We start from the raw sequence: 19,080 nt of genomic DNA on the forward strand, positions 1-19,080 counted from the left end.
ATATATATTATATATTTTAGTTTTTTTCTTATTTACTGGGTATCTTCAAAATTCCAAAAATTGCATACCTTATGAATGCAATAAACATTATGTTTATGTCGATAGATCTCTCGACCTGTTAAAATTAGAATAGAAGAGTACAAAGATTGCATTACAAAAAACGACATTAAGTTAGTATAACATCCTGTTTATTCGGTTTTTCATCTCTTGCTGTTTCAAGATCTCACAATCAGTAAAATCATAACCGAAATGACCCACCCATGTAAAGTTACAATTATTTTCTAAGAGTTACCTGAAGCTTGTATCAATGTCATAATTCAAAAAGTTGGCTTTGTAGACCTCCAAACTGGATGCGAACTCGCTCGATGTGGCTCCATTATTGATGGTGAGAGTAAATGCCTTTGGAATTTTAATAATTACCCCGCTGTAATCAATGTCTATGTCGAAATCTCGCAAACCGCTTATGTAGGAATTTGTAATGTTTACGTTTGCTCTGAAACAGAAAAATCACTAAACTCAGTATTGATTGAATTATTTTATTCTTGAACGCTATTTGTTGGGTCCTTCTTGGACCTTAAAAACTTGAATTGAAATATACAAAGTGTCCCGAATATGAATAGCTTCCAAGCGGTTTTTGTATTTTTTTTTTACTTACGCAAAATATTTGTTTTCTGGAACAGCAAAGCCAATATCGGGGAAATGTACTTCTTCTGGAATTAGATTCTTAAGACACGCTAAATATTCATTAATGCGTTCTAAGATGGATGTTCCTTGAGTCAAAGCTGAAAAATTTTTACAATTCTTAAGGCCCTTGATTGTTATATTAAATTAAATGTTTAAATGAATACCCGTGGATGTATTTCTTTAAAGTTAAAGTTACACTGAGAATACTGCAACGTAAAACTTAAATTAGAATATCTTTTGGATACCAAATTACAAATATTCCTAACAAAAGTATTTTCATTAATTTAGTTTCTGACGAAAAAAGTTTCAAGGAAATATAATAATTTCTTTATAACATATGTATGTAGAGAAACCTTCTTTAAAGTTTTTAGTAGGTATATTTAATAAATTTTCTAGTGTAAGTAGATTAATTTTGAAAAATTGAAAGTTTTTTCCTAGTATAGTTAAGTTTTAAAACATAAAATATATGATCATTGTCATCATATTTGACCACTCACGTATGGTTGTCTGGATGCACACCAAAATTACAAAGGCACAAAACTTCATTTTTGACTTCTGCAATTCTTGCTGTGGAGGTAGTGACAAAAACAGAAGAACTCAAGATTGCAATGAACCCCCCAAGTTTTATATTCGCTCACCTATCCCATTGTTAGATTTTTAGATTGATTCTTATCTATTTCTTATCAAAGTCGTACTTTTGGACAAGAGTTTGCTGATTTTTGCTTTAATACTTATTTAGTTATTATTACAAAAAAAAATAGCTACAAATACAGATAACCTCATCGTTCACACGGCACCATACGTGACAATAATTTATTCGAAACGGTAGTTAAATTCAATCGAATTGAGGGTCTATAATTCTGAAAATGCAATTATCCTCCACTTTTATCGTTTCGATAAAATAACCATAACAGATGAAGAAACAGTAGGGATGTGGGGGATATACTTGTATATTTTTTCCTTATAAAGAACATAATGTTTTATTGTATCCACCAGGAACTTAAATTTTAAAGGTGCCTAGTTGTCGGTTTAGTTGCGGAGTTGCCTGCAATATTATTAATTTCTTTTGCGATTTTACGATCTTTGTCCCAAACAATTCTCTAAAATTTCAACTAATTTCATTAAGTACAGCATCTTCCTGTTAGCGGTAGACACGTGCAAAATAAACAAAATTTAAATAGCGTATTTTAAAAGGTCCAAAAGCAGTCAACAAAGTCGATTTTTTCATTGTTAATAATTTCCAGAAAAATTTCCTGACAATATATTTACTTCAAAATTGTCCTTGTAAATCTAATCAGAAACAAAATATCAGAAGATATGCTCAAATTAGTAGAGTACAAAGTACTTATATATTAATATTAGACGTATTTATTTTTTCTTTGCTCTTTGTAAGATTTAGTTATTTTGAGATTACATGTACTTAATAAGGGCACTTTATTATGGTGTTGTGGGGATGTACTTAATACACCAAGTATATCAAAAACAGTTTAATAAGAAAAAAAGTTTGAACTTGCATAAAATTCATATTGCTTTGTTCCAGAAGAAGAAGCTCTTAACAGTCGTCTGTACTAACATATACTTGCCAATGCAGTGGTCGTTCTTGACCTGAGGATTGTTTCTGCTAAATTCAAGAGATTTGTTAGTGCTACTTGCACTAAGATGCGCCTTGTCGCTAAATATGATTTTCTTAGCAAAATCAGCGTTCACTTGTTGATTCTCCAACATCCAATCAACGAATGGTCGTCTGGTTTCAATTCCTGGGTTAGCTGAATCTTGAATGAATACAGATGTAGATCCTTTGTTAAAATAGTGGCAATATTTCGGCTGAATGACCAGTAAGAGGCCGGCCTGTTTTTTTATTGTTTGCAACCGAATCTGTTTGTCCAAATGGCAACAAATCTTTTCATAGTTGTTTCATTCGGGTCGTTCTTTCTGTAGAAAATTCTATGTAATTTACGCATAGTCTCAGCTACACACTCTCCGTACTTGTAATAAATCACAATTTTCACTCGCTTATTCGTCGTATAGCACAAAATGTATAAGTCACAATTGATAATTTATGAACACTAGAGGCACTGTCACTATCTAGTGATTTTTAGTGGAAAAAATGTTAGAAATGTACTTATTCACCGTAAGAATATAGCCTCTTGTTATAGTAAAGCATCAACTTAGCAAAATAATTTTTATTGACCTTTTCATCATATATTTTAACACTAATAAGGCAAATTGCTATTATGATTTTTCGATTTCCTTCGGTGTATGTTGCCAAATAGAAGTTAAGAAACAAACACTAAAGCAACCTTTATTTTGAGATCTAATAGAACAGAAATAAAAGCAAGCAGAGAAGGCAGTCTATAGTGAATGTTTTGGAAAACATGTACATTTTTTTGTCAATTATTAGGTACTATAACTATTACAACATTGTTTTCTAATTAGATACGTACCTGAAACTGACACTTTTACTTAAATAACATGACAAGCACTAATCATTCGGTCATTTTATTTGAATAAAGAAATTAATAACATTAGTAATCATTTTAATGATTTTATTTGAGTAAATGCTCAAAAATACATCCATTTCTACGTACACATGCCCGACATCTTTTTAGTAACGAAAATGTAATTTGTTCAAAATTTATTGTTGCTTGGATCTGATGAAAAGCATTATTTATTCTTTCTTTTAACTACTCAGAATGTCAAAGTTGCTATCGCAGCCTACTATGTAATTTTAAAAGGCATTATATTCGAATATCGAAGTGTGTTCTCAGTTTATTTTACTCGAAAATCAGGATTTTTTCGAAAAACATAAATGGGTAGTAATTTGTAGAAAATTAAAAGGCGAATCCGAAAATATTATGATTGTTACTGTAAAGCAGTAGCGTACTATTTTATTTAGAAAAATATGCCACCGATACTGTGTATTTCCGCCACTGGAATTTTAGGAAAAGGCCTCAGATTTTGGACAATGTTTACATAAATACATGTGCCCGATTTCAAATTATTTCACATACTAGTTTTTAAATTATTTAAAAAAATTATAAATATTTTTAAGGGCGCCGTATTCTTTAAATAGTGTTTTCCACAAATACAAATAATTTCAAACATTTAATAACTGAATAATTGTTTACTTTTATTTATAAGTACGTGAAAATAATTCTTAAAATGTGAGGTTAGGATAACAGCAAACGGATGTTTTACAAACGCTTTTTTTAGTTATTATTTTATTTGAGTAAATTTAAATAGTAACAATGAATAAACAGAACATCAAGGATTTTATTTTTGTGCTTACTTTTGTTCTACACCAGAAATGCCAGAAATTTGACTATTCCTCGGCCAGAGATATGGCCACCTTAAGTTTAATATCTTTTTAATGAACCGACCTAGATAAAAAAGATACGAAAGGTTTCATTTTTGGTCACCGTTTCTGAATCACCCTGTATTGAGCTGTACATATTTTGTTAATTTGTTTTGTTAAGGGATTTCCAGTTGACGTTCCGGATTTTGATTTTGCCAAGGCCCGAAAGTACAGTCCCGAAAAACAGTACGAGTTGGCAAATCGCATTCGGAATCTCAAGTAGTTCTCTCTGGGGTACCGCAAGGTTCTGTTCTGGGACCAGTCCTATTTTTGGTATATACAGCTGATCTCTCGCTAAAGCTCAAATCGCAGTATGCACTGTATGCCGATGATACTAAGATATTTGGAAATGCACTGCATCATCAGACTATACAAGATGATATTAATTCCATCGAGCACTGGTACTATGATTGGCTCATCCCTCTGAATTTAAATAAGTGTACTGTTATACATATTGGTAAAAATAATCCCAAGTCAACATATACTTTCGATCAAGGTCAACTTATAACAACTGTCGAAAACCAGAATGATGTGGGTGTAGTAATCAATTCCAGTCTCAGTTGGTCTGAAGATATTTCCACCGTTGTGAAAAGAGCCAACTCCCTGTCTTATATTTTAAATAAGTGTTTTCAGAGCTCAAACGATCAGGTCTTCTCAAAATTATATAAATCATATATTCGTCCACATCTGGAATACTGCGTGAACATATGGTCCCCTTACCTGGTGGTAAAAGATATTAATCTGATAGAGAGCGTGCAGAGAAGGTTCACAAAATGGATCCCCAAATTTAGATCACTTCCATATCATCACCGTTTGGATAATTTGAAAATTACTTGTACTAATGTGAGACGTCTATGTGGTGATCTTATCCAAATGTACAAGATTCTAAATAATCATTACAGTTTAACTTTTGGAGACTTATTTAGGTTAAATTTGGATGAGCGTTTACTGGTCATCAGTTTAAATTGTCGAGAGAAAACTTCAAAACGTCTTTGCGTCAAAATTTCTTCCCAAATAGAATGTTCTACCATTGGAATAGCCTACCTTCATCTGCTGTTACTGCCCCATTGGTCAACTCTTTCAAGACCAGGTTGGATGCATGGATGTCATAAGAATTTTTACAGTGAGTGTGCGCCTAGTGTATTTTTGTGTGCGGTTTATGGCCTGTTCCGCTAGTTAGCTGTGATTTGTATTGTTATTTTGGTATTCTGTTCACATACTTATTTGTTCTTTTTCTTTTATGTTAGTAATATATTTTACTGTTACTTTAAAAGCTGTTAATTGTCATTTTGATATTTTATTGGACTAAATAGGCTTTGCCTCTGTCCTTGCTATTATGTAATAATAATAATAATAATTTAAATTAAATTCACTTCCAGAAACGGAAATGAATAGACAAACAAAACAAATTTATTTAAATCAATACGACCAACTGTCATTAAAAACATTTTTAAGAAATTTACCTGAACGACTACAAGACAAGGTAATTTTACAAAAACCAGATTCTCTAGAAACTGCAATGTCTCATGTAATAGATGACGAAAATTTTAAAATGACTAGAAATTTGACAACTTCATCTCAATACAAACCACAAAATTCAAGACAGATCCATCCAAATATAAATCAACAACGATCTTATCTCCCACAAACACCAACTCCTAGATTTCATCAAAGTGTTGATAATTTACGAAATATACCACCCCAATTTCAAAGACATATTCGACAAACAAACGATTTTCCCAGTCAACCAATAAATATTCGTCCTAGACAAATACCCCAACGATTCCCAACTAACTCTCAAGTTTTCAAAACACCTAAACACGTATTTAAACCAAATCCACAAAATAGACAGAATCAGACAATTCCAGAACCAATGTCAACACAATCTCGTGTTCCTTCTAGAACATCTGTACCTACACAGAGACCTAATTATTTTCAATCCCGTGGACCACCAAATTTTTCATTTGACGAATTACATAACNTGACTTATTTAATGTGTCACTAAATGTCACCTCACTCGAATCAGACATACACACTTCCAAGTAAAACTGAAGAGGTATGAATAATAATAATAATAATAATAATAATATACTGATGGTTCTACATGATAAACTAGGCTGAGTAAAAGTGTAGCTAGATAGGTTCCAAAATTGTTGACCCAATAGCAGCAGCAATTTTCTCAAAATTATTTCTGTAAATTCAGACCCTAACTTTGTTACTTAGTAAATTGTATATAAAAGTATACATTAATAATACTCTAATTATATTCATATTGTAAATATTAATCAATATAATGCTTTTTACTATTTAAAAATTTTCAATCGTCATAGTTAAGTTTTTTAATACCTGTAAATTTTACTAGTATAGTCAAGTAAAAACCTTTTTTTTTTTTGGATTAAGTAAAGTAAAACATATTAAAAGACCTATCTGGTAAGTTTTTGATACTGTATTTATTTATAAATCGATATCGCAATTTCTTAATCATATGTAATGTGTAAAATATAAAATAAAAGGAATCGTATTTCATAAACATACAGTTTATTTTTCAATTAACGTAGTGGTGGAGTTGATAAAAAGGTCCTGGAAAAAATGTAGAACATCTTGTAGATCCTACAAACCAAAACAATAAGTGTCTGTAATGTCAGCTGATTCTATACTTACATAATCATTGTATCCACTAAGGTGGTGATGATTTACAATTTTTTGAAGTACGAAATTAAGAACCTCAGTAAGCGTTTCTGATATAGCATATTTGTTTTCGTTGAAAATTATTGTAATACTTTTTCCCAAAAATTTTCCAAAGTCAGTACTAAAATTATCGTCGTCAAGCAGTCCAGTGACATTCACCTAAACCAAGAAAATTATGCGAAAATTAATGAAGTAGAGAGTGAACAATGTATTTCCTTAATTAACTAGAAGTGGTTGGCCCCAAAGTGAACCCTGTATTTCTATTGCGTCTTGTGGAACATATTGTATTGACAAAACACTTCTATAGAACATCTTCATTATGATATCTAGGAAAAATAACAATATTCCTCGGCATCACATGACGTTTTCAAAAAATATTGTCACTGATCGCCCATTGTTAGTAAAGATAATGCTCTCGACTCCTGACTGACATATTTAAATTTACCTTTTATCGATAAATAAAACAATAGCCTTGAATATTTTTCTCTGTATACGAGATTTTTTTTATATAAAATATTTAACAGGTCAATTTTAATAAATAGGTATAATATATAATACATATAATAAATAACAAAAAAAAAATTATTTGCTAACTTTTCTGTTTAAACAAATAAGTGAGGAAAACAGTTTTTTCACTTTGCAGGGAAAAACCATCAATTTTTCACAAACAGCTTGTAGGGAATAAAATTATTTACAAAATGAGACTTGTTAAAATAAAATCGGTTAATAAACAAAAAAGTTATTGCAAAAAACAAGAAAAGTGCCCATTTTTTAATTTGTATTGCATTTATTGTTAAAATTTTATAAAACCTAAAGCCAAAAGTAGGCGCTGTAGGTGCAATAGTTTTCTCACAATTCTATTTGTTTATAACGGAGGCTCCAAAAGTTATGAACTTTAAGCCTCTGTACAGGCGTTAATTTTCAACCAAACATGATTCTATAATCGTCATTGTAATCTTAAAGACGTAATTAAGCGACCTATTAAAAAATTTCACCGTTTTTTTGAGATTAACATTCTCAAATTGTGCATTAAAAAACCGTGCGTTTTTCGCTTATAAACAATTTGAATAAAATTGTTGCTACTTATGCTACCTCACCGAAACTAGATACAATGGATAGCTGGCAAAAAAAATAAAAATTTAAAAAAGCACCCTCTGCGACCAATAGGAGCCAAGATAAATTTTTTTTTAAATCGTAGCGCAATTGTTTATAAATATTAAGACTTGAATTTTCCGCAAAATAAAGTTTACGACGTAGACTACGATTTCCCGTGAAATTAACAACTCACGAGCCCTTTAAAAAGAAGGTACTCGCTAAGTAAACTGTCCGGCGGCCGGAGGCGTGGTGGTGGGGGAAGCTCGTCCAACCGAGTCGCGCGCGCGAGATAAGTTAATTCCAAAGTTCAAATTGATGCGCGCTGATAAATTTTGCAATATCTCGGCTTCTATTCATCGTAGAAACTTATTTTGTTTTACTGGGGTAGCTCGACAAAAAATAACAATGGGCATATTTACGAATTCGTAGAATAGCCCTAAACCCCAGAAAAAAATGTATCTTTTATACTTATTTTTTTTTAATTTACAAAAATGTCACAAAAATTATTGTTAAACGAAATATTAATTAAAATTTCAATTTCGGAATTATTTTACTATTATTAAATAAATAAATGAAGCTATCGTTCATTTAAAAAGTTATTTTTTTTACATATTAAGGCAAAGTAAACTTGTTTTTTCAATATTTTGTTAGCTATTTAATTACGATTTAAATGTAAAATTAAAGTAAAAATCATAGAAATTCAGCTAATAATTCTGATTCTAGGTGCGAATGTTCCATGGATATGAAATAAATTAAAAATACTTGATATTTGTATGTAGAACACTGAATGACAGTATTGTCAATAATGCAATAATATATAGGGTGTTCCATTTAAAATAAGCAAGTAGATGGCGACTTCCGGTATAACCGGAAGTGCTACAACAATGGTGAAAACCCCAGGGCCCAAATTTTCAAAATTCAAATCTAAGTAGTCTCTGAAATGGTCCGTCACCATAAGACAGCCTGTATACTGATGTGTTTTTTGTATTTGTCTGCTTTTTTCACAAAAATAAACCTTGACTGATACTTATAGCTCAAGGATTTATTTCAGTATTTTTTAAATTTTTTCTCAGGTGATGATATACCCAATAAATAAGGAAAAAAAAACAAAAACTATATCACAAATAAGTTTAAATAGGAATAACTTCAGACATATTGAAATTGAAATAAACTAATAGTTTTTTTAAATGCCCAATACTATTTCCGGCAAAATCTTTTAAACACTCGTCGAAGACGAAATTAAAAAAACATTGAAAATCTCTCATACATTCTAAAAAACGAAGCTGACGCTGCTCAAAATGGGACCTACTACAATTTACAAAACAGAGTCAATGTACTTACGAAGACATTATCCAAATTAACATCAGCAGTTGTAGAGGCATTTACAGGCAGAAGAGAAATTGTTACATTGCCATCAAATATCAGATTCCTTAAACTTATGCTATAAAAATTAACAGTTATAGTTTCCCTCCACATTTCTCACTTGAGCTTACCTTGCAGTACCTTCACCGAATATCGAAAAATACTTCGAATTGTATATTGTTAGATCCGATTTGTAATCTAAATTCAGAACAATGTCCTCTAGAGTGAGTACGTACGCTTTTGGAACAGGAAGAAAACTGCGGTAAATTATGGTTGCGTTGAATTCCTTAAGGCCTTTACATGAAATACTGCTAAAATTAACTGTTCCTCTGAAATAAAATAGGAATTGGTGTTTTCGTTAAGATTTCTATCCAGCAAAGTACATACGTAATGTATTCGTTACTGGGTATGGTAAAATTTAGATCGGCAAACGAGAACACCTCAGGGATCTGCGACTGGAGATCTTTTAAAAACTTTTCTATTGCTTCTTTAAGATCTGGCCCATTTTTTACTGTAAAAAAAGTATTTGGATTAATGATTTTAAATATAGAATTTCACGGGGTGTGGCTATATTTATAGTATCTAATTATTAATTGAATTCGTTAAAGTTACCATTCCCTTCCTTCAGTTTATTTTCTCCGAATGTTCCACAAATGTTCAAAATCAACACATAATACAATGCAAGTCCCAAAATAATCTTCATAATGCAGCGCGTAGAAAATTAAGAACCGATAACGTGCTTGTACAAACAACTCTAAAATGAGTTTTATTTTCGATATATACCAAATAAAGAAATAGGTCACTAGACATACCAGTTAAATATTGAACCAATACTTGATATTGATTTTCTATTACATACCTATCCCATTTGGTAACACATTGGGTAATAGCAAACCAAATATTTATACAGCACATATGGAAATTGTATCTGTTCAATTGTAAAGATTAAATATACAGGGTGATTCTAGTGGCGGAACTACCATATTTCAAAAGCAGCGCTCCTCCTAACTTATCTATATACATTAATTAGGCCAGGAAATATAGAGTTAGACGCGACTTTTTGTTTCGGCAAGCTGAATTTATCACTATAGATGCTAAATATTATGTACAATAACATATTAGTTTCCACAGTCAAAAAAATGGGGGGAAGATTTGTTTATTTTTACGTAAATTCACGTTTTTTGCTTATTACTTTTTTCCGTTCATTTCCAAGAGAAAACAGTAAAGTACTTTTTTTTCGTCTTCAAATGACCTACAAAACTGGGCCTCGAGCGTCAAAAAATATTAATTAGATCAAAAGTTATAAACAGAAGAAGTTTATTTATGACCTGAATTAAACATTTATAAACTGCGTTATTATTACCAGAACGTTTTGGCATCGCATCCTCTTATTCACTGTCTAATAACTCACACGAAATCTGGAATCAAATAAACAAATTAACTAATTATTAGTCTGGACGATCCCGACCATCTTCCACAATCGCACTGATTTTTTTCATGGTAGATTTCATAATAATACATTGAAATCTATCATTTTTTTTTAATTGCAAATTTGCAGCCTGGAATATTTTTTTATCTTTTAGCCTTAGTTGCAAAATGAAACATACGACGCATGCGCGTGATATAGTTATATATTATTACATATTCGGAAAGCTTATGAAAACAGCTTTAAGTTAAAAAAAAATCGTCAAGATTCGTTGAAAAACAACGGAGTTACAGATTGTCAAATATATTATTTTCAAGCGAATTTCGCTTTTTTAACGGCAGAACTATGAATATTATCGTCATTTTCTTCGGACTCGTCGTTCGTCTCCCCCACCCTTCCGCCGCGCCACGGCTCGCTGAAAATCAAGCGACCCACTGACTTTTGACAATATTTCTTATGCACTTAACATACTTCCACAAATAAAATATTTTTACCTGGGAAAGTACTCGGGTTGCCGGTTATAACAGTAATTTTTTTTGCCGCTACCAACCTAATTTGTTGTCGTTGTTTTTCAATGAATTTTGACGATTTTTTGTTTAACTTAAAGCTCGTTTCATAATCTTTCCGAATATGTAACAATATATAAATATACCATGCTCGTGCGTCGTATATTTCATTTTGCAACTAAGGCTAAAAAATAAAAAAATTTCCAGGTTGCAAATTTGAAATTAAAAAAAAAAATGTTAGATTTCAATGTATTTTTATGAAATCTACCATGAAAAAAATCAGTGCGATTGTGGAAGATCCTCGGGATCGTCCAGACTAATAATTAGTTAATTTGTTTATAAGGCCATAACTTGTAAACTACTCAACTTACCGATTCCAGGTTTCGTGTGAGTTATTAGACAGTGATAAGGAATGAGAGGATGCGATGCCAAAACGTTCTAGTAATAATAACGCAGTTTATAAATGATTAATTCAAAAGTCATAAATAAATTTATTCTGTTTATTACTTTTGATCTAATCAATATTTTTTGACGCTCGAGGGCTAGTTTTGTAGGTCTTTTAAAGACGAAAAAAAAGTGCTTTACTGCTTTCTCGTGGAAATGAATGGAAAAAAGTTATAAGTGAAAAACGTAAATATACGTAAAAATTATACAATTAACCACCCTGTAAACAATCTTCCCCCCATTTTTATGACTATGGAAACTAATATGTTATTGTACATAATATTTAGCATCTATAATGATAAATTCAGCTTGCCGAAACAAAAAGTCGCGAAATGGTAATTTCCCAGCTTATTTTCCTGGCCTATAATATTTTCTCATTCTTAATAGAACTGAAAGAAATCATCCAAGGGAGGTGCTTTGTTAAAATATTTTAGCTACTGTTAGTAAAATATTTGCAAGAAGAACAAAAGGAATCATGTCGCCATAAGTAAATGCGTTTTGCTGAAAAGGCATTTGAGTTTTGGATTTGTGAACTCAGTTTATACTGGGTGTTCTGTTTAGAAGTTACAAGCATTTTAAAAAATATAATTTCGTATTTCAGTCAAAGTAGCCTGATAAATAAAAAAGATTGGTTGCTATAACCGCGCGCCATTATTCCATGGCTAAAAATTGGCCTCAATGATTTGGGATCGAGGGGGATCCCTCTTTATCCTGCCTCATCTCATGTAGGCCTGGACAGCCTTCGTAGGTGGGCCCCATCCGTCGTCTACCCCGACCGCAAATGCGGTCGGTGTAGGCGCTTTGTGGGACCTCCTTTTGTCCTGGCTGGGCCCCGCCGGCTAGGGCCCTTTCTTCTGGCGCTCTTCTTGCTTCGCCGGCTCGTCTGTGTAAACCCCGGGGGTAGTGTCATGTTTATGTGTGGTATGGTTGGGTAGGNACAAGCATTTTAAAAAGATTGGTTGCTATAACCAATAATTATTATTTGTGTCATTTTGTTTATTCACTTGACAGTTAGCGGTAAAGTGCTAAAAATGCATTTATTTACATATACAGATATTGTCTTTGTATATGGGGACGCCAGACAAGCAGCCCGAAGATACCGACGAAGACACCAAAATAGACATCAACCTGCCCAAACAATCTTTAGTGCATCATTTCGTATACAAACATTTATGCCCCAAATTAAGTGCAACCAAATTGTGTCAGGCCCAAATTTTGGATACGTCTGAAAGGAAAAACGAAATCTGGAACCCCTAACATAAACGATATCGAAGTTATAGGAGGACTACGACTCACTATATAAGAGATGTCCCTCTGTTTTTTTTTTATGACATTTTACATTTACTAACAGGTCCTAGGGGGCGGATCATATTCGCCCAGAGCGCATAATTTGGAAATACGTCCGTGCTATATGATAAATAAATGATCTGTGTCGTATATCAAGAAAGACTATGCAACTCCCAATTCAATCAGCAGTCAGCAGATGTGGCGATTATGTTTTGTACATCCTTTAGAAAATATTTTGTTTGCAGTCCAATTTGTAGGTATTTCGATTTTGTTGATACTTTTATGACCGACTTCTAAATATTCTTTCAGAATGTTTAGCCCTAAAAAAATTGAACGTGGTGTAATCTAAAACAATTTTTTAACAGCGTTAACTTTTATTTCAAGCAGATGGTGACTTTACGCTACTATATTTTTTTCTACTGGCGATAATAGATAGAATTTATCTGGCAATCCTGGCAGTCCGCAGTCAGCTTCTGTCTTGTTAACAATTATTTTGTTTTGTAACTAGTTTACGTCAATGGCCCCCGGTGATAACCTTGGGGTATTAGGTCACAAAGGTTCAATTATTTCACTTATAAAACCATCAGCTGGAACCTTTTGATCGAAATGTCTTGGTTTTCTGACGTACAATTTGGGCCACCAATTGAGGTGTTCGCTATAACCAAAGCATTCAATGAAGATACGTATGATTTAAAAGTTAATTTGGGGATTGGAGGTAAGAGAAATTATTTTAAATTTTTCTATCGATTTATTTGTAGCATTATTAGTTGTGACTGTACACAGTTTATCGAACCAATGAAGGAAAACCATGGATATTACCAGTTGTAAGAGCAGCAGAAAAGGCGTTGGCAAATGACGAAACTTGGAACAAGGAATATCTTCCGGTGCTAGGTTTGGATGCTTTTAGTAATGCTGCTACTAAGATGCTCTTGGGCGAAAGCAGTCCAGCGCTGCTTGAGGTACGGGTAAGTAGATTTTGTTTGGAAAAAATTGTATATCTATTACTTGACTAATGTACCTATTTTATGTATGTACTTTATATTATAGTTCTCCACTGATAATGATTTTTTTTTGTATAATTAACTAGCTAGATAACTATTTCATTTGGTTATTAATTTACGAAACTATTTAAAATTATCTAAAGTGGTTAAGTACCTAACATACTTTCATACAAATACAATAGAACAAAATATTGTATCCAAAAAAACCTCAGAACTCCACGGTGACGAAATCTGATATGTTACAAACCATTTATCCAGTAAATAACAAAATAAGTTTAACTAAGGTTAAAACTGTTCGGGATGGCGGCCTTCTTCTAAGCTGTGAGAGTGACAATGAATGTTTGCGGTTCAAGGAACCACCTGCTGGAAAATTGTATGAAAAATACAGTATCAAAGAAGTCCCTTCTCTTAGCCCTGGAATAAAAATAGTTGGTATCTCTGAAAAGCTTGAGGTTGATGTACTTTTATGTTAGGTACTTAAAGACGCAAAACAGTGATTGCTGTGACTGTCATATTGTATCCAATACGCCTTTGAGAAGTAAGAATATTATTGCTATTATTCAAACTGATAAAGCTAGTTATAAAAAAATAATGGAACAGAGCAAGCTCTTTATTGGGTATGACTATATTGCTGCTTGTTTGATGCGATTGAGCTACGTCGTTGTTTCAAATGTTGCGAGATTCATCACTTACAAAAAAATTGTTTGTCTAAAATAGATGTATGTCCGGTATATGCAAAAAATCCCAAAGTTTTGGATTACAATTAGTTGAATTGTCGCAATTACAAAAAAGTAAAGACTGTACCTACTGCCACTATTGATGTTAATCATGCCTCTTGGGACAAAAATTGTTATACATACCAGATGGCTTTGGGAAGATTTAAAAACAATGTATCATTGGGTATCCAACAGCAATTATTGCTGTGTTATTATCAGAACTGTCGTGGTATCTGCACGGAAACTAAAGAACTGTTTATTTCTTTCATCGGTGCCAGTTATGATGTAATCGGTATTAGGAGACTTGGTTGCACGAGGCTGTGCAGAGTTCTGAAATTTTTGACAGCAATGTTTATTAGGTGCATCGTAAATATCGTGATTTTAATACAGTTAACTAAAAGAGAGGTGGTGGTGTACTATTAGCAATAAGCAAAAAATATTATTCTTGTTCCTTTGCTACTGTCAATACATTTTCCGACATTACCTTTATTGATATCATTGGTGTTAGATTGAAGTTAGGTGAATTTCACTTTTATATTTTATTTATTTATTTTATGTGCCAACAAATGTTAGATCTGACGACTACGATATACAGGGTGTTAAAAAAAGAGTGTAAAATATTTCAGGAGGTAGTAGTATGAACCAAAATAAGCAGAAAAGTCTTAATAAACATGGGTCCGCAAAGCCACTATTCGTTTTTCAAACATTTTATTTTATTAGGAATAAACCGACAAAGGAAGCTTTTAACAAACAAAAAACAAAGTTACAGAAGATGTTCAAAGTGCCCTCCGTCCATTTCCAAGCAGGCACGACATCTTCGTCTCAACGATATTCGAACTCTTTCGAAAACACCCTCCTTGGTTTGGATTTCTTGACACTTTCGATTAATCCTTAGCTGCAGCTCTTCCAGGCTATTTACAGGAGTACCATACACTAATGTCTTCAAATATCCCCAAACAAAGAAATCTAGAGGGTTCAGATCAGGCGATCTTGGAGGCCATAAAACAGGTCCGGCCCTTCCTACCCATCTATGTGGAAAAGTTTGGTGTAAATGCTCTCTAACGGCCATGGAAAAATGAGCTGGAGCTCCATCATGCTGGAACCACATTTGTTGCCTCTGATTCAAAGGAATGTCTTCCAAAAACTCATAGAGTGTGTTCTGCAGAAAGTTGAACGCCTGTTAATCGGTTTGGTAAAACAACAGGACCTAGAAACCTGTCACCTACAATACCCATCCAAATATTTAATGAAAAACGTGCCTGATGTCCAGATTCTATTAGAGCATGAGGATTTTCGTCGGCCCAAATATGCGTATTGTGAAAATTAAACACTCCATTTCTTGTGAACCCGGCCTCATCAGTAAAAATAATGTTTTCTTCAGCATCATGACGTAGAAACCAGCGGCAAAAAACCAAACGTGCTTGATGATCATTTATTGGATTTAAGGCCTGTACTCGTTGCACATGGTATGGATAAAGCAGTTGCTCGTGAAGGATTCTCCAAACAAGAGGACCACTAATTCCTACCTCGGCTGATATTCTCCGCACACTCGTACCTGGATTCTGCTCTACCAGTGCTAGAATTTCTTCTTCTGCTCTAGTAGTGGATACCGACCTGGGGCTTCCGGATAAATGGCACTGTTTGCTCAAGGAACCGGTATCACGCAATCTTTGGTGAATTCTTCCAAACATGCGTTGTGAAGGAATCTGGCGATTTGGATAAGCGTCAACGTAAAGACGTCGCGCTTCGGTGGCGTTCCCATTAGCACGACCATGCATGTCTGTTAATTCTGCGTTAGAGTAACCAGCCATAGCGAAAGAAAACTTGTGCACTGAGAACAACTGTCAAATACGTACTGTTTATTTCACTAAACATCAACCAACTATTATAAGAAAATACACAACGTTTTTGCAAAATAAAAAAAAGGGCTAAAAAACATAAAACATTCCATATCTCCGCAACCGTTACTTTGCGGACCCATGTCTATTGTGACTTTTTTGCTTATTTCAGTTCATACTATTACCTCCTTAAATATTTTACACTCTTTTTTTAACACCCTGTATTATTTGATGCATTTGAATCTTTATAGTCTATATACTTACGGTTCCAGCTTATTGATATTTGGTGATAATATTCCAATTATAATTATGTTAGCTCAAGTGCACTATTTAGTGGAAATGTTGGTTTCTTAGTGAATTTTATGAACTACTTTAATATGAAACAATTCAATCATGTTCTGAATTGTAATAATAGAATATTGGATTTAGTTATACTATGTACTGAGCCGGAGTTTTCGCTATGTACAAGTAATCCTCGTAGTAATTGTATTGATCTTAATTATAAGGAGGCTAATTTTCCAGCTCTTTACGAAGAATTATTGTCAACTGACTGCTCTTGTACATCTTATGTCCCTAATATAAATGATACCGTAGAGATGTTTTAATATATCCTTAAAGATATTTTATCCAAACATGTCCCCTTCTGTCAACTGAACTCTCAACTGGCTGCTATATAATATATACATTTTTAGGCCTTTGGAGTACAAGCATTGTCTGGCACTGGAGCATTAAGGGTAGGGGCTGAATTTTTAACGCGAGTTTTAGGAAGAAAAGTGTTCTATTACAGTAATCCAACATATGGTACAGTACATCAGTTTTCTACCACAAACGTTCAGCTAACATTTTTTTTATAGCTAACTATGAGTTGCTCTTTAAAAGTGCCGGATTCACGGAAGGCAGGAAATACCGTTACTGGTCGCAGGAGGAGCGTGGACTTGACTTTGAAGGTTTCATCGATGACTTAAAGAATGCTCCTGAGCTTTCTGTTATTATCCTTCACGCATGTGCCCACAATCCGACGGGATGCGATCCTACGCTCGATCAATGGCGCCAAATCGCTGAAGTCATCAAGCAGAGGAAACTGTTTCCCTTCTTCGATTCCGCCTACCAAGGATTCGCATCGGGAGATCTGATACAAGACGCCGCAACGGTTAGGTTTTTCGTTGAGCAAGGTTTTGAGTTGTTTTGTGCACAGTCCTTTGCTAAAAACTTCGGGTTGTACAGTACGTATTGGCGTTAATTTAAAAATTGTGTTCGTGACTTTAGTCTTCGTACGAGATCGTGAACTTTATAATTTCTTTTTTACAGACGAACGTGTAGGTAACTTAAGCGTTGTTTTGAACAAGGCGGAATTGGGGCCTGCCGTTAAATCCCAGTTAACTCTGATAGTAAGAAGTATGTACTCCAACCCGCCGAGTCACGGAGCAAGAATCGTTACTTACGTATTATCTAACCAGGACTTATACACCCAATGGTAAATTATCCTTTTCGGATTTACCGTAGCAGTAAATATGTTTATTTTTAGGAAAGATAACATTAAAACTATGTCGTCGAGGATCATTGAAATGAGACGGTTGTTGAGAGAGGCCTTAGAGCATTTAGGCACTCCTGGTGACTGGAGCCACATCACCAACCAAATCGGCATGTTCTCTTACACAGGCTTGAACGGTAGATTTTCAGAGTAATTGAAACGATTCGAAAATGTTATTTTTTTCTTATTTTCAGAGGCTCAGTCCATAAATATGGTCAGGAAATACCATATTTATATGCTAAAGTCAGGCCGCATAAGCATGTGTGGCGTTACTCCATCAAACGTGGATTATGTTGCGCAAGCTATCTATGAAACTGTTACTTCTATAGTAAACTAATAAAGTCTATGGATATAGAAGAGTTCAGTTGTAATATGTTTGTATGGAGAATGTACCTGCACATACTAACAATTTTTTTCGCACTGATCTCGTGTCGTTAAACTGATTGTACGAGTATATGTTGTCGAACAAAACTTCTTGCAGAAGATTTAGTCTTTAACTATAAATTTGTGATAAATTGTGATAATCTTCATACATATTCCCGAGGAAAAATATGGTTTCTTAACCATGTATCAATTGATATTCAAAACATAAAGAAACAAGTTGTTTTTCATTTTTTTGAATTCCTGGACCAAAATATCAATCTAAAAGGAAATAATTTGATTAGTAAGTAGTAAGTTGCTTACTTGGGGTTGATGAGTTGACTAGCTTGAGGTAACAAAAATTTCTAGTAAATCTTTCTACTTACTGCAACTGAGCTATTTTTAGCAAATCGTATGTCGTTGTGGCAACTCACATGATACCTATTTAGCAGTTATTTTAGACCAGGAAAGGAAACATTTTGAAATTTATTAATTACTGGGCGTGATTTTATTGTTGGAAAGTCTTGGGAATGATAATACAAAAGGCGTGTCGTCAAATGGGTCATGAAAAAAGTATAGCCTCATTGTTTTTTATCAACAAATAGGTCAAAAATTGTATTGTAAAAAAAACTATTAATCTTAGCAAAAAAGTTTAACAGACGATTTGATCTAGAGAAACTTATCTTTAAAATGAGACTTTATAAGTTAAAATTGCTTTATAAACAAAAAAGTTATTGCAAAATTAAACGGAAAAAATGCTTTATCTTTAATTGTTAATAACTTTTTA

General features: G+C 33.2%; 2 protein-coding genes across 3 annotated transcripts in view; one reads left to right on the forward strand and one right to left on the reverse strand.

Moving 5' to 3' along the window:
- Window positions 1-1,294, reverse strand: part of LOC108903583 — a 9,405-nt gene extending 8,111 nt beyond the window's left edge. Inside the window, exons 1-3 of the mRNA XM_018705809.1 lie at window positions 1,182-1,294; window positions 656-782; window positions 293-493 (exon numbers count right to left, since the gene is read on the reverse strand). Coding sequence (XP_018561325.1) covers window positions 293-493; window positions 656-782; window positions 1,182-1,230 — 377 coding nt within the window. The 5' untranslated portion in view covers window positions 1,231-1,294. The remainder of the gene's footprint in view (window positions 1-292; window positions 494-655; window positions 783-1,181) is intronic.
- Window positions 1,295-13,360: 12,066 nt separating this feature from the next.
- LOC108903574 (aspartate aminotransferase, cytoplasmic-like) lies at window positions 13,361-18,304 on the forward strand. Of its 2 annotated transcripts, none has more exons than XM_018705800.2 (7): window positions 13,361-13,562; window positions 13,631-13,806; window positions 17,095-17,203; window positions 17,257-17,625; window positions 17,711-17,876; window positions 17,928-18,070; window positions 18,128-18,304. In XM_018705800.2, exons 1-7 carry the CDS (start codon window positions 13,454-13,456, stop codon window positions 18,268-18,270), a joined length of 1,215 nt encoding a protein of 404 aa, XP_018561316.1. In that variant the 5' UTR covers window positions 13,361-13,453; the 3' UTR covers window positions 18,271-18,304. The 2 variants fall into 2 exon arrangements, with proteins under 2 accessions (XP_018561316.1, XP_018561315.1); XM_018705799.2 differs by having other exon boundaries at window positions 13,366-13,562; window positions 13,631-13,812.
- The last annotated feature ends 776 nt before the right edge of the window (window positions 18,305-19,080 follow it).

This window comes from Anoplophora glabripennis, unplaced genomic scaffold, assembly GCF_000390285.2.
Source record: "Anoplophora glabripennis isolate ALB-LARVAE unplaced genomic scaffold, Agla_2.0 scaffold127, whole genome shotgun sequence".
In the NCBI taxonomy this organism is placed as follows: domain Eukaryota; kingdom Metazoa; phylum Arthropoda; class Insecta; order Coleoptera; family Cerambycidae; genus Anoplophora; species Anoplophora glabripennis.

Excerpts from the sequence above, each read along its gene's own strand:
- LOC108903574 (XM_018705799.2), top strand. The coding sequence starts at position 13,454 with ATGTCTTGGTTTTCTGACGTACAATTTGGGCCACCAATTGAGGTGTTC. Across the intron at positions 17,204-17,256 it reads TTACAGTAATCCAACATATG|CTAACTATGAGTTGCTCTTT; the intron begins GTACAGTACATC and ends TTTTTTTTATAG. Across the intron at positions 17,626-17,710 it reads TAAAAACTTCGGGTTGTACA|ACGAACGTGTAGGTAACTTA; the intron begins GTACGTATTGGC and ends TCTTTTTTACAG.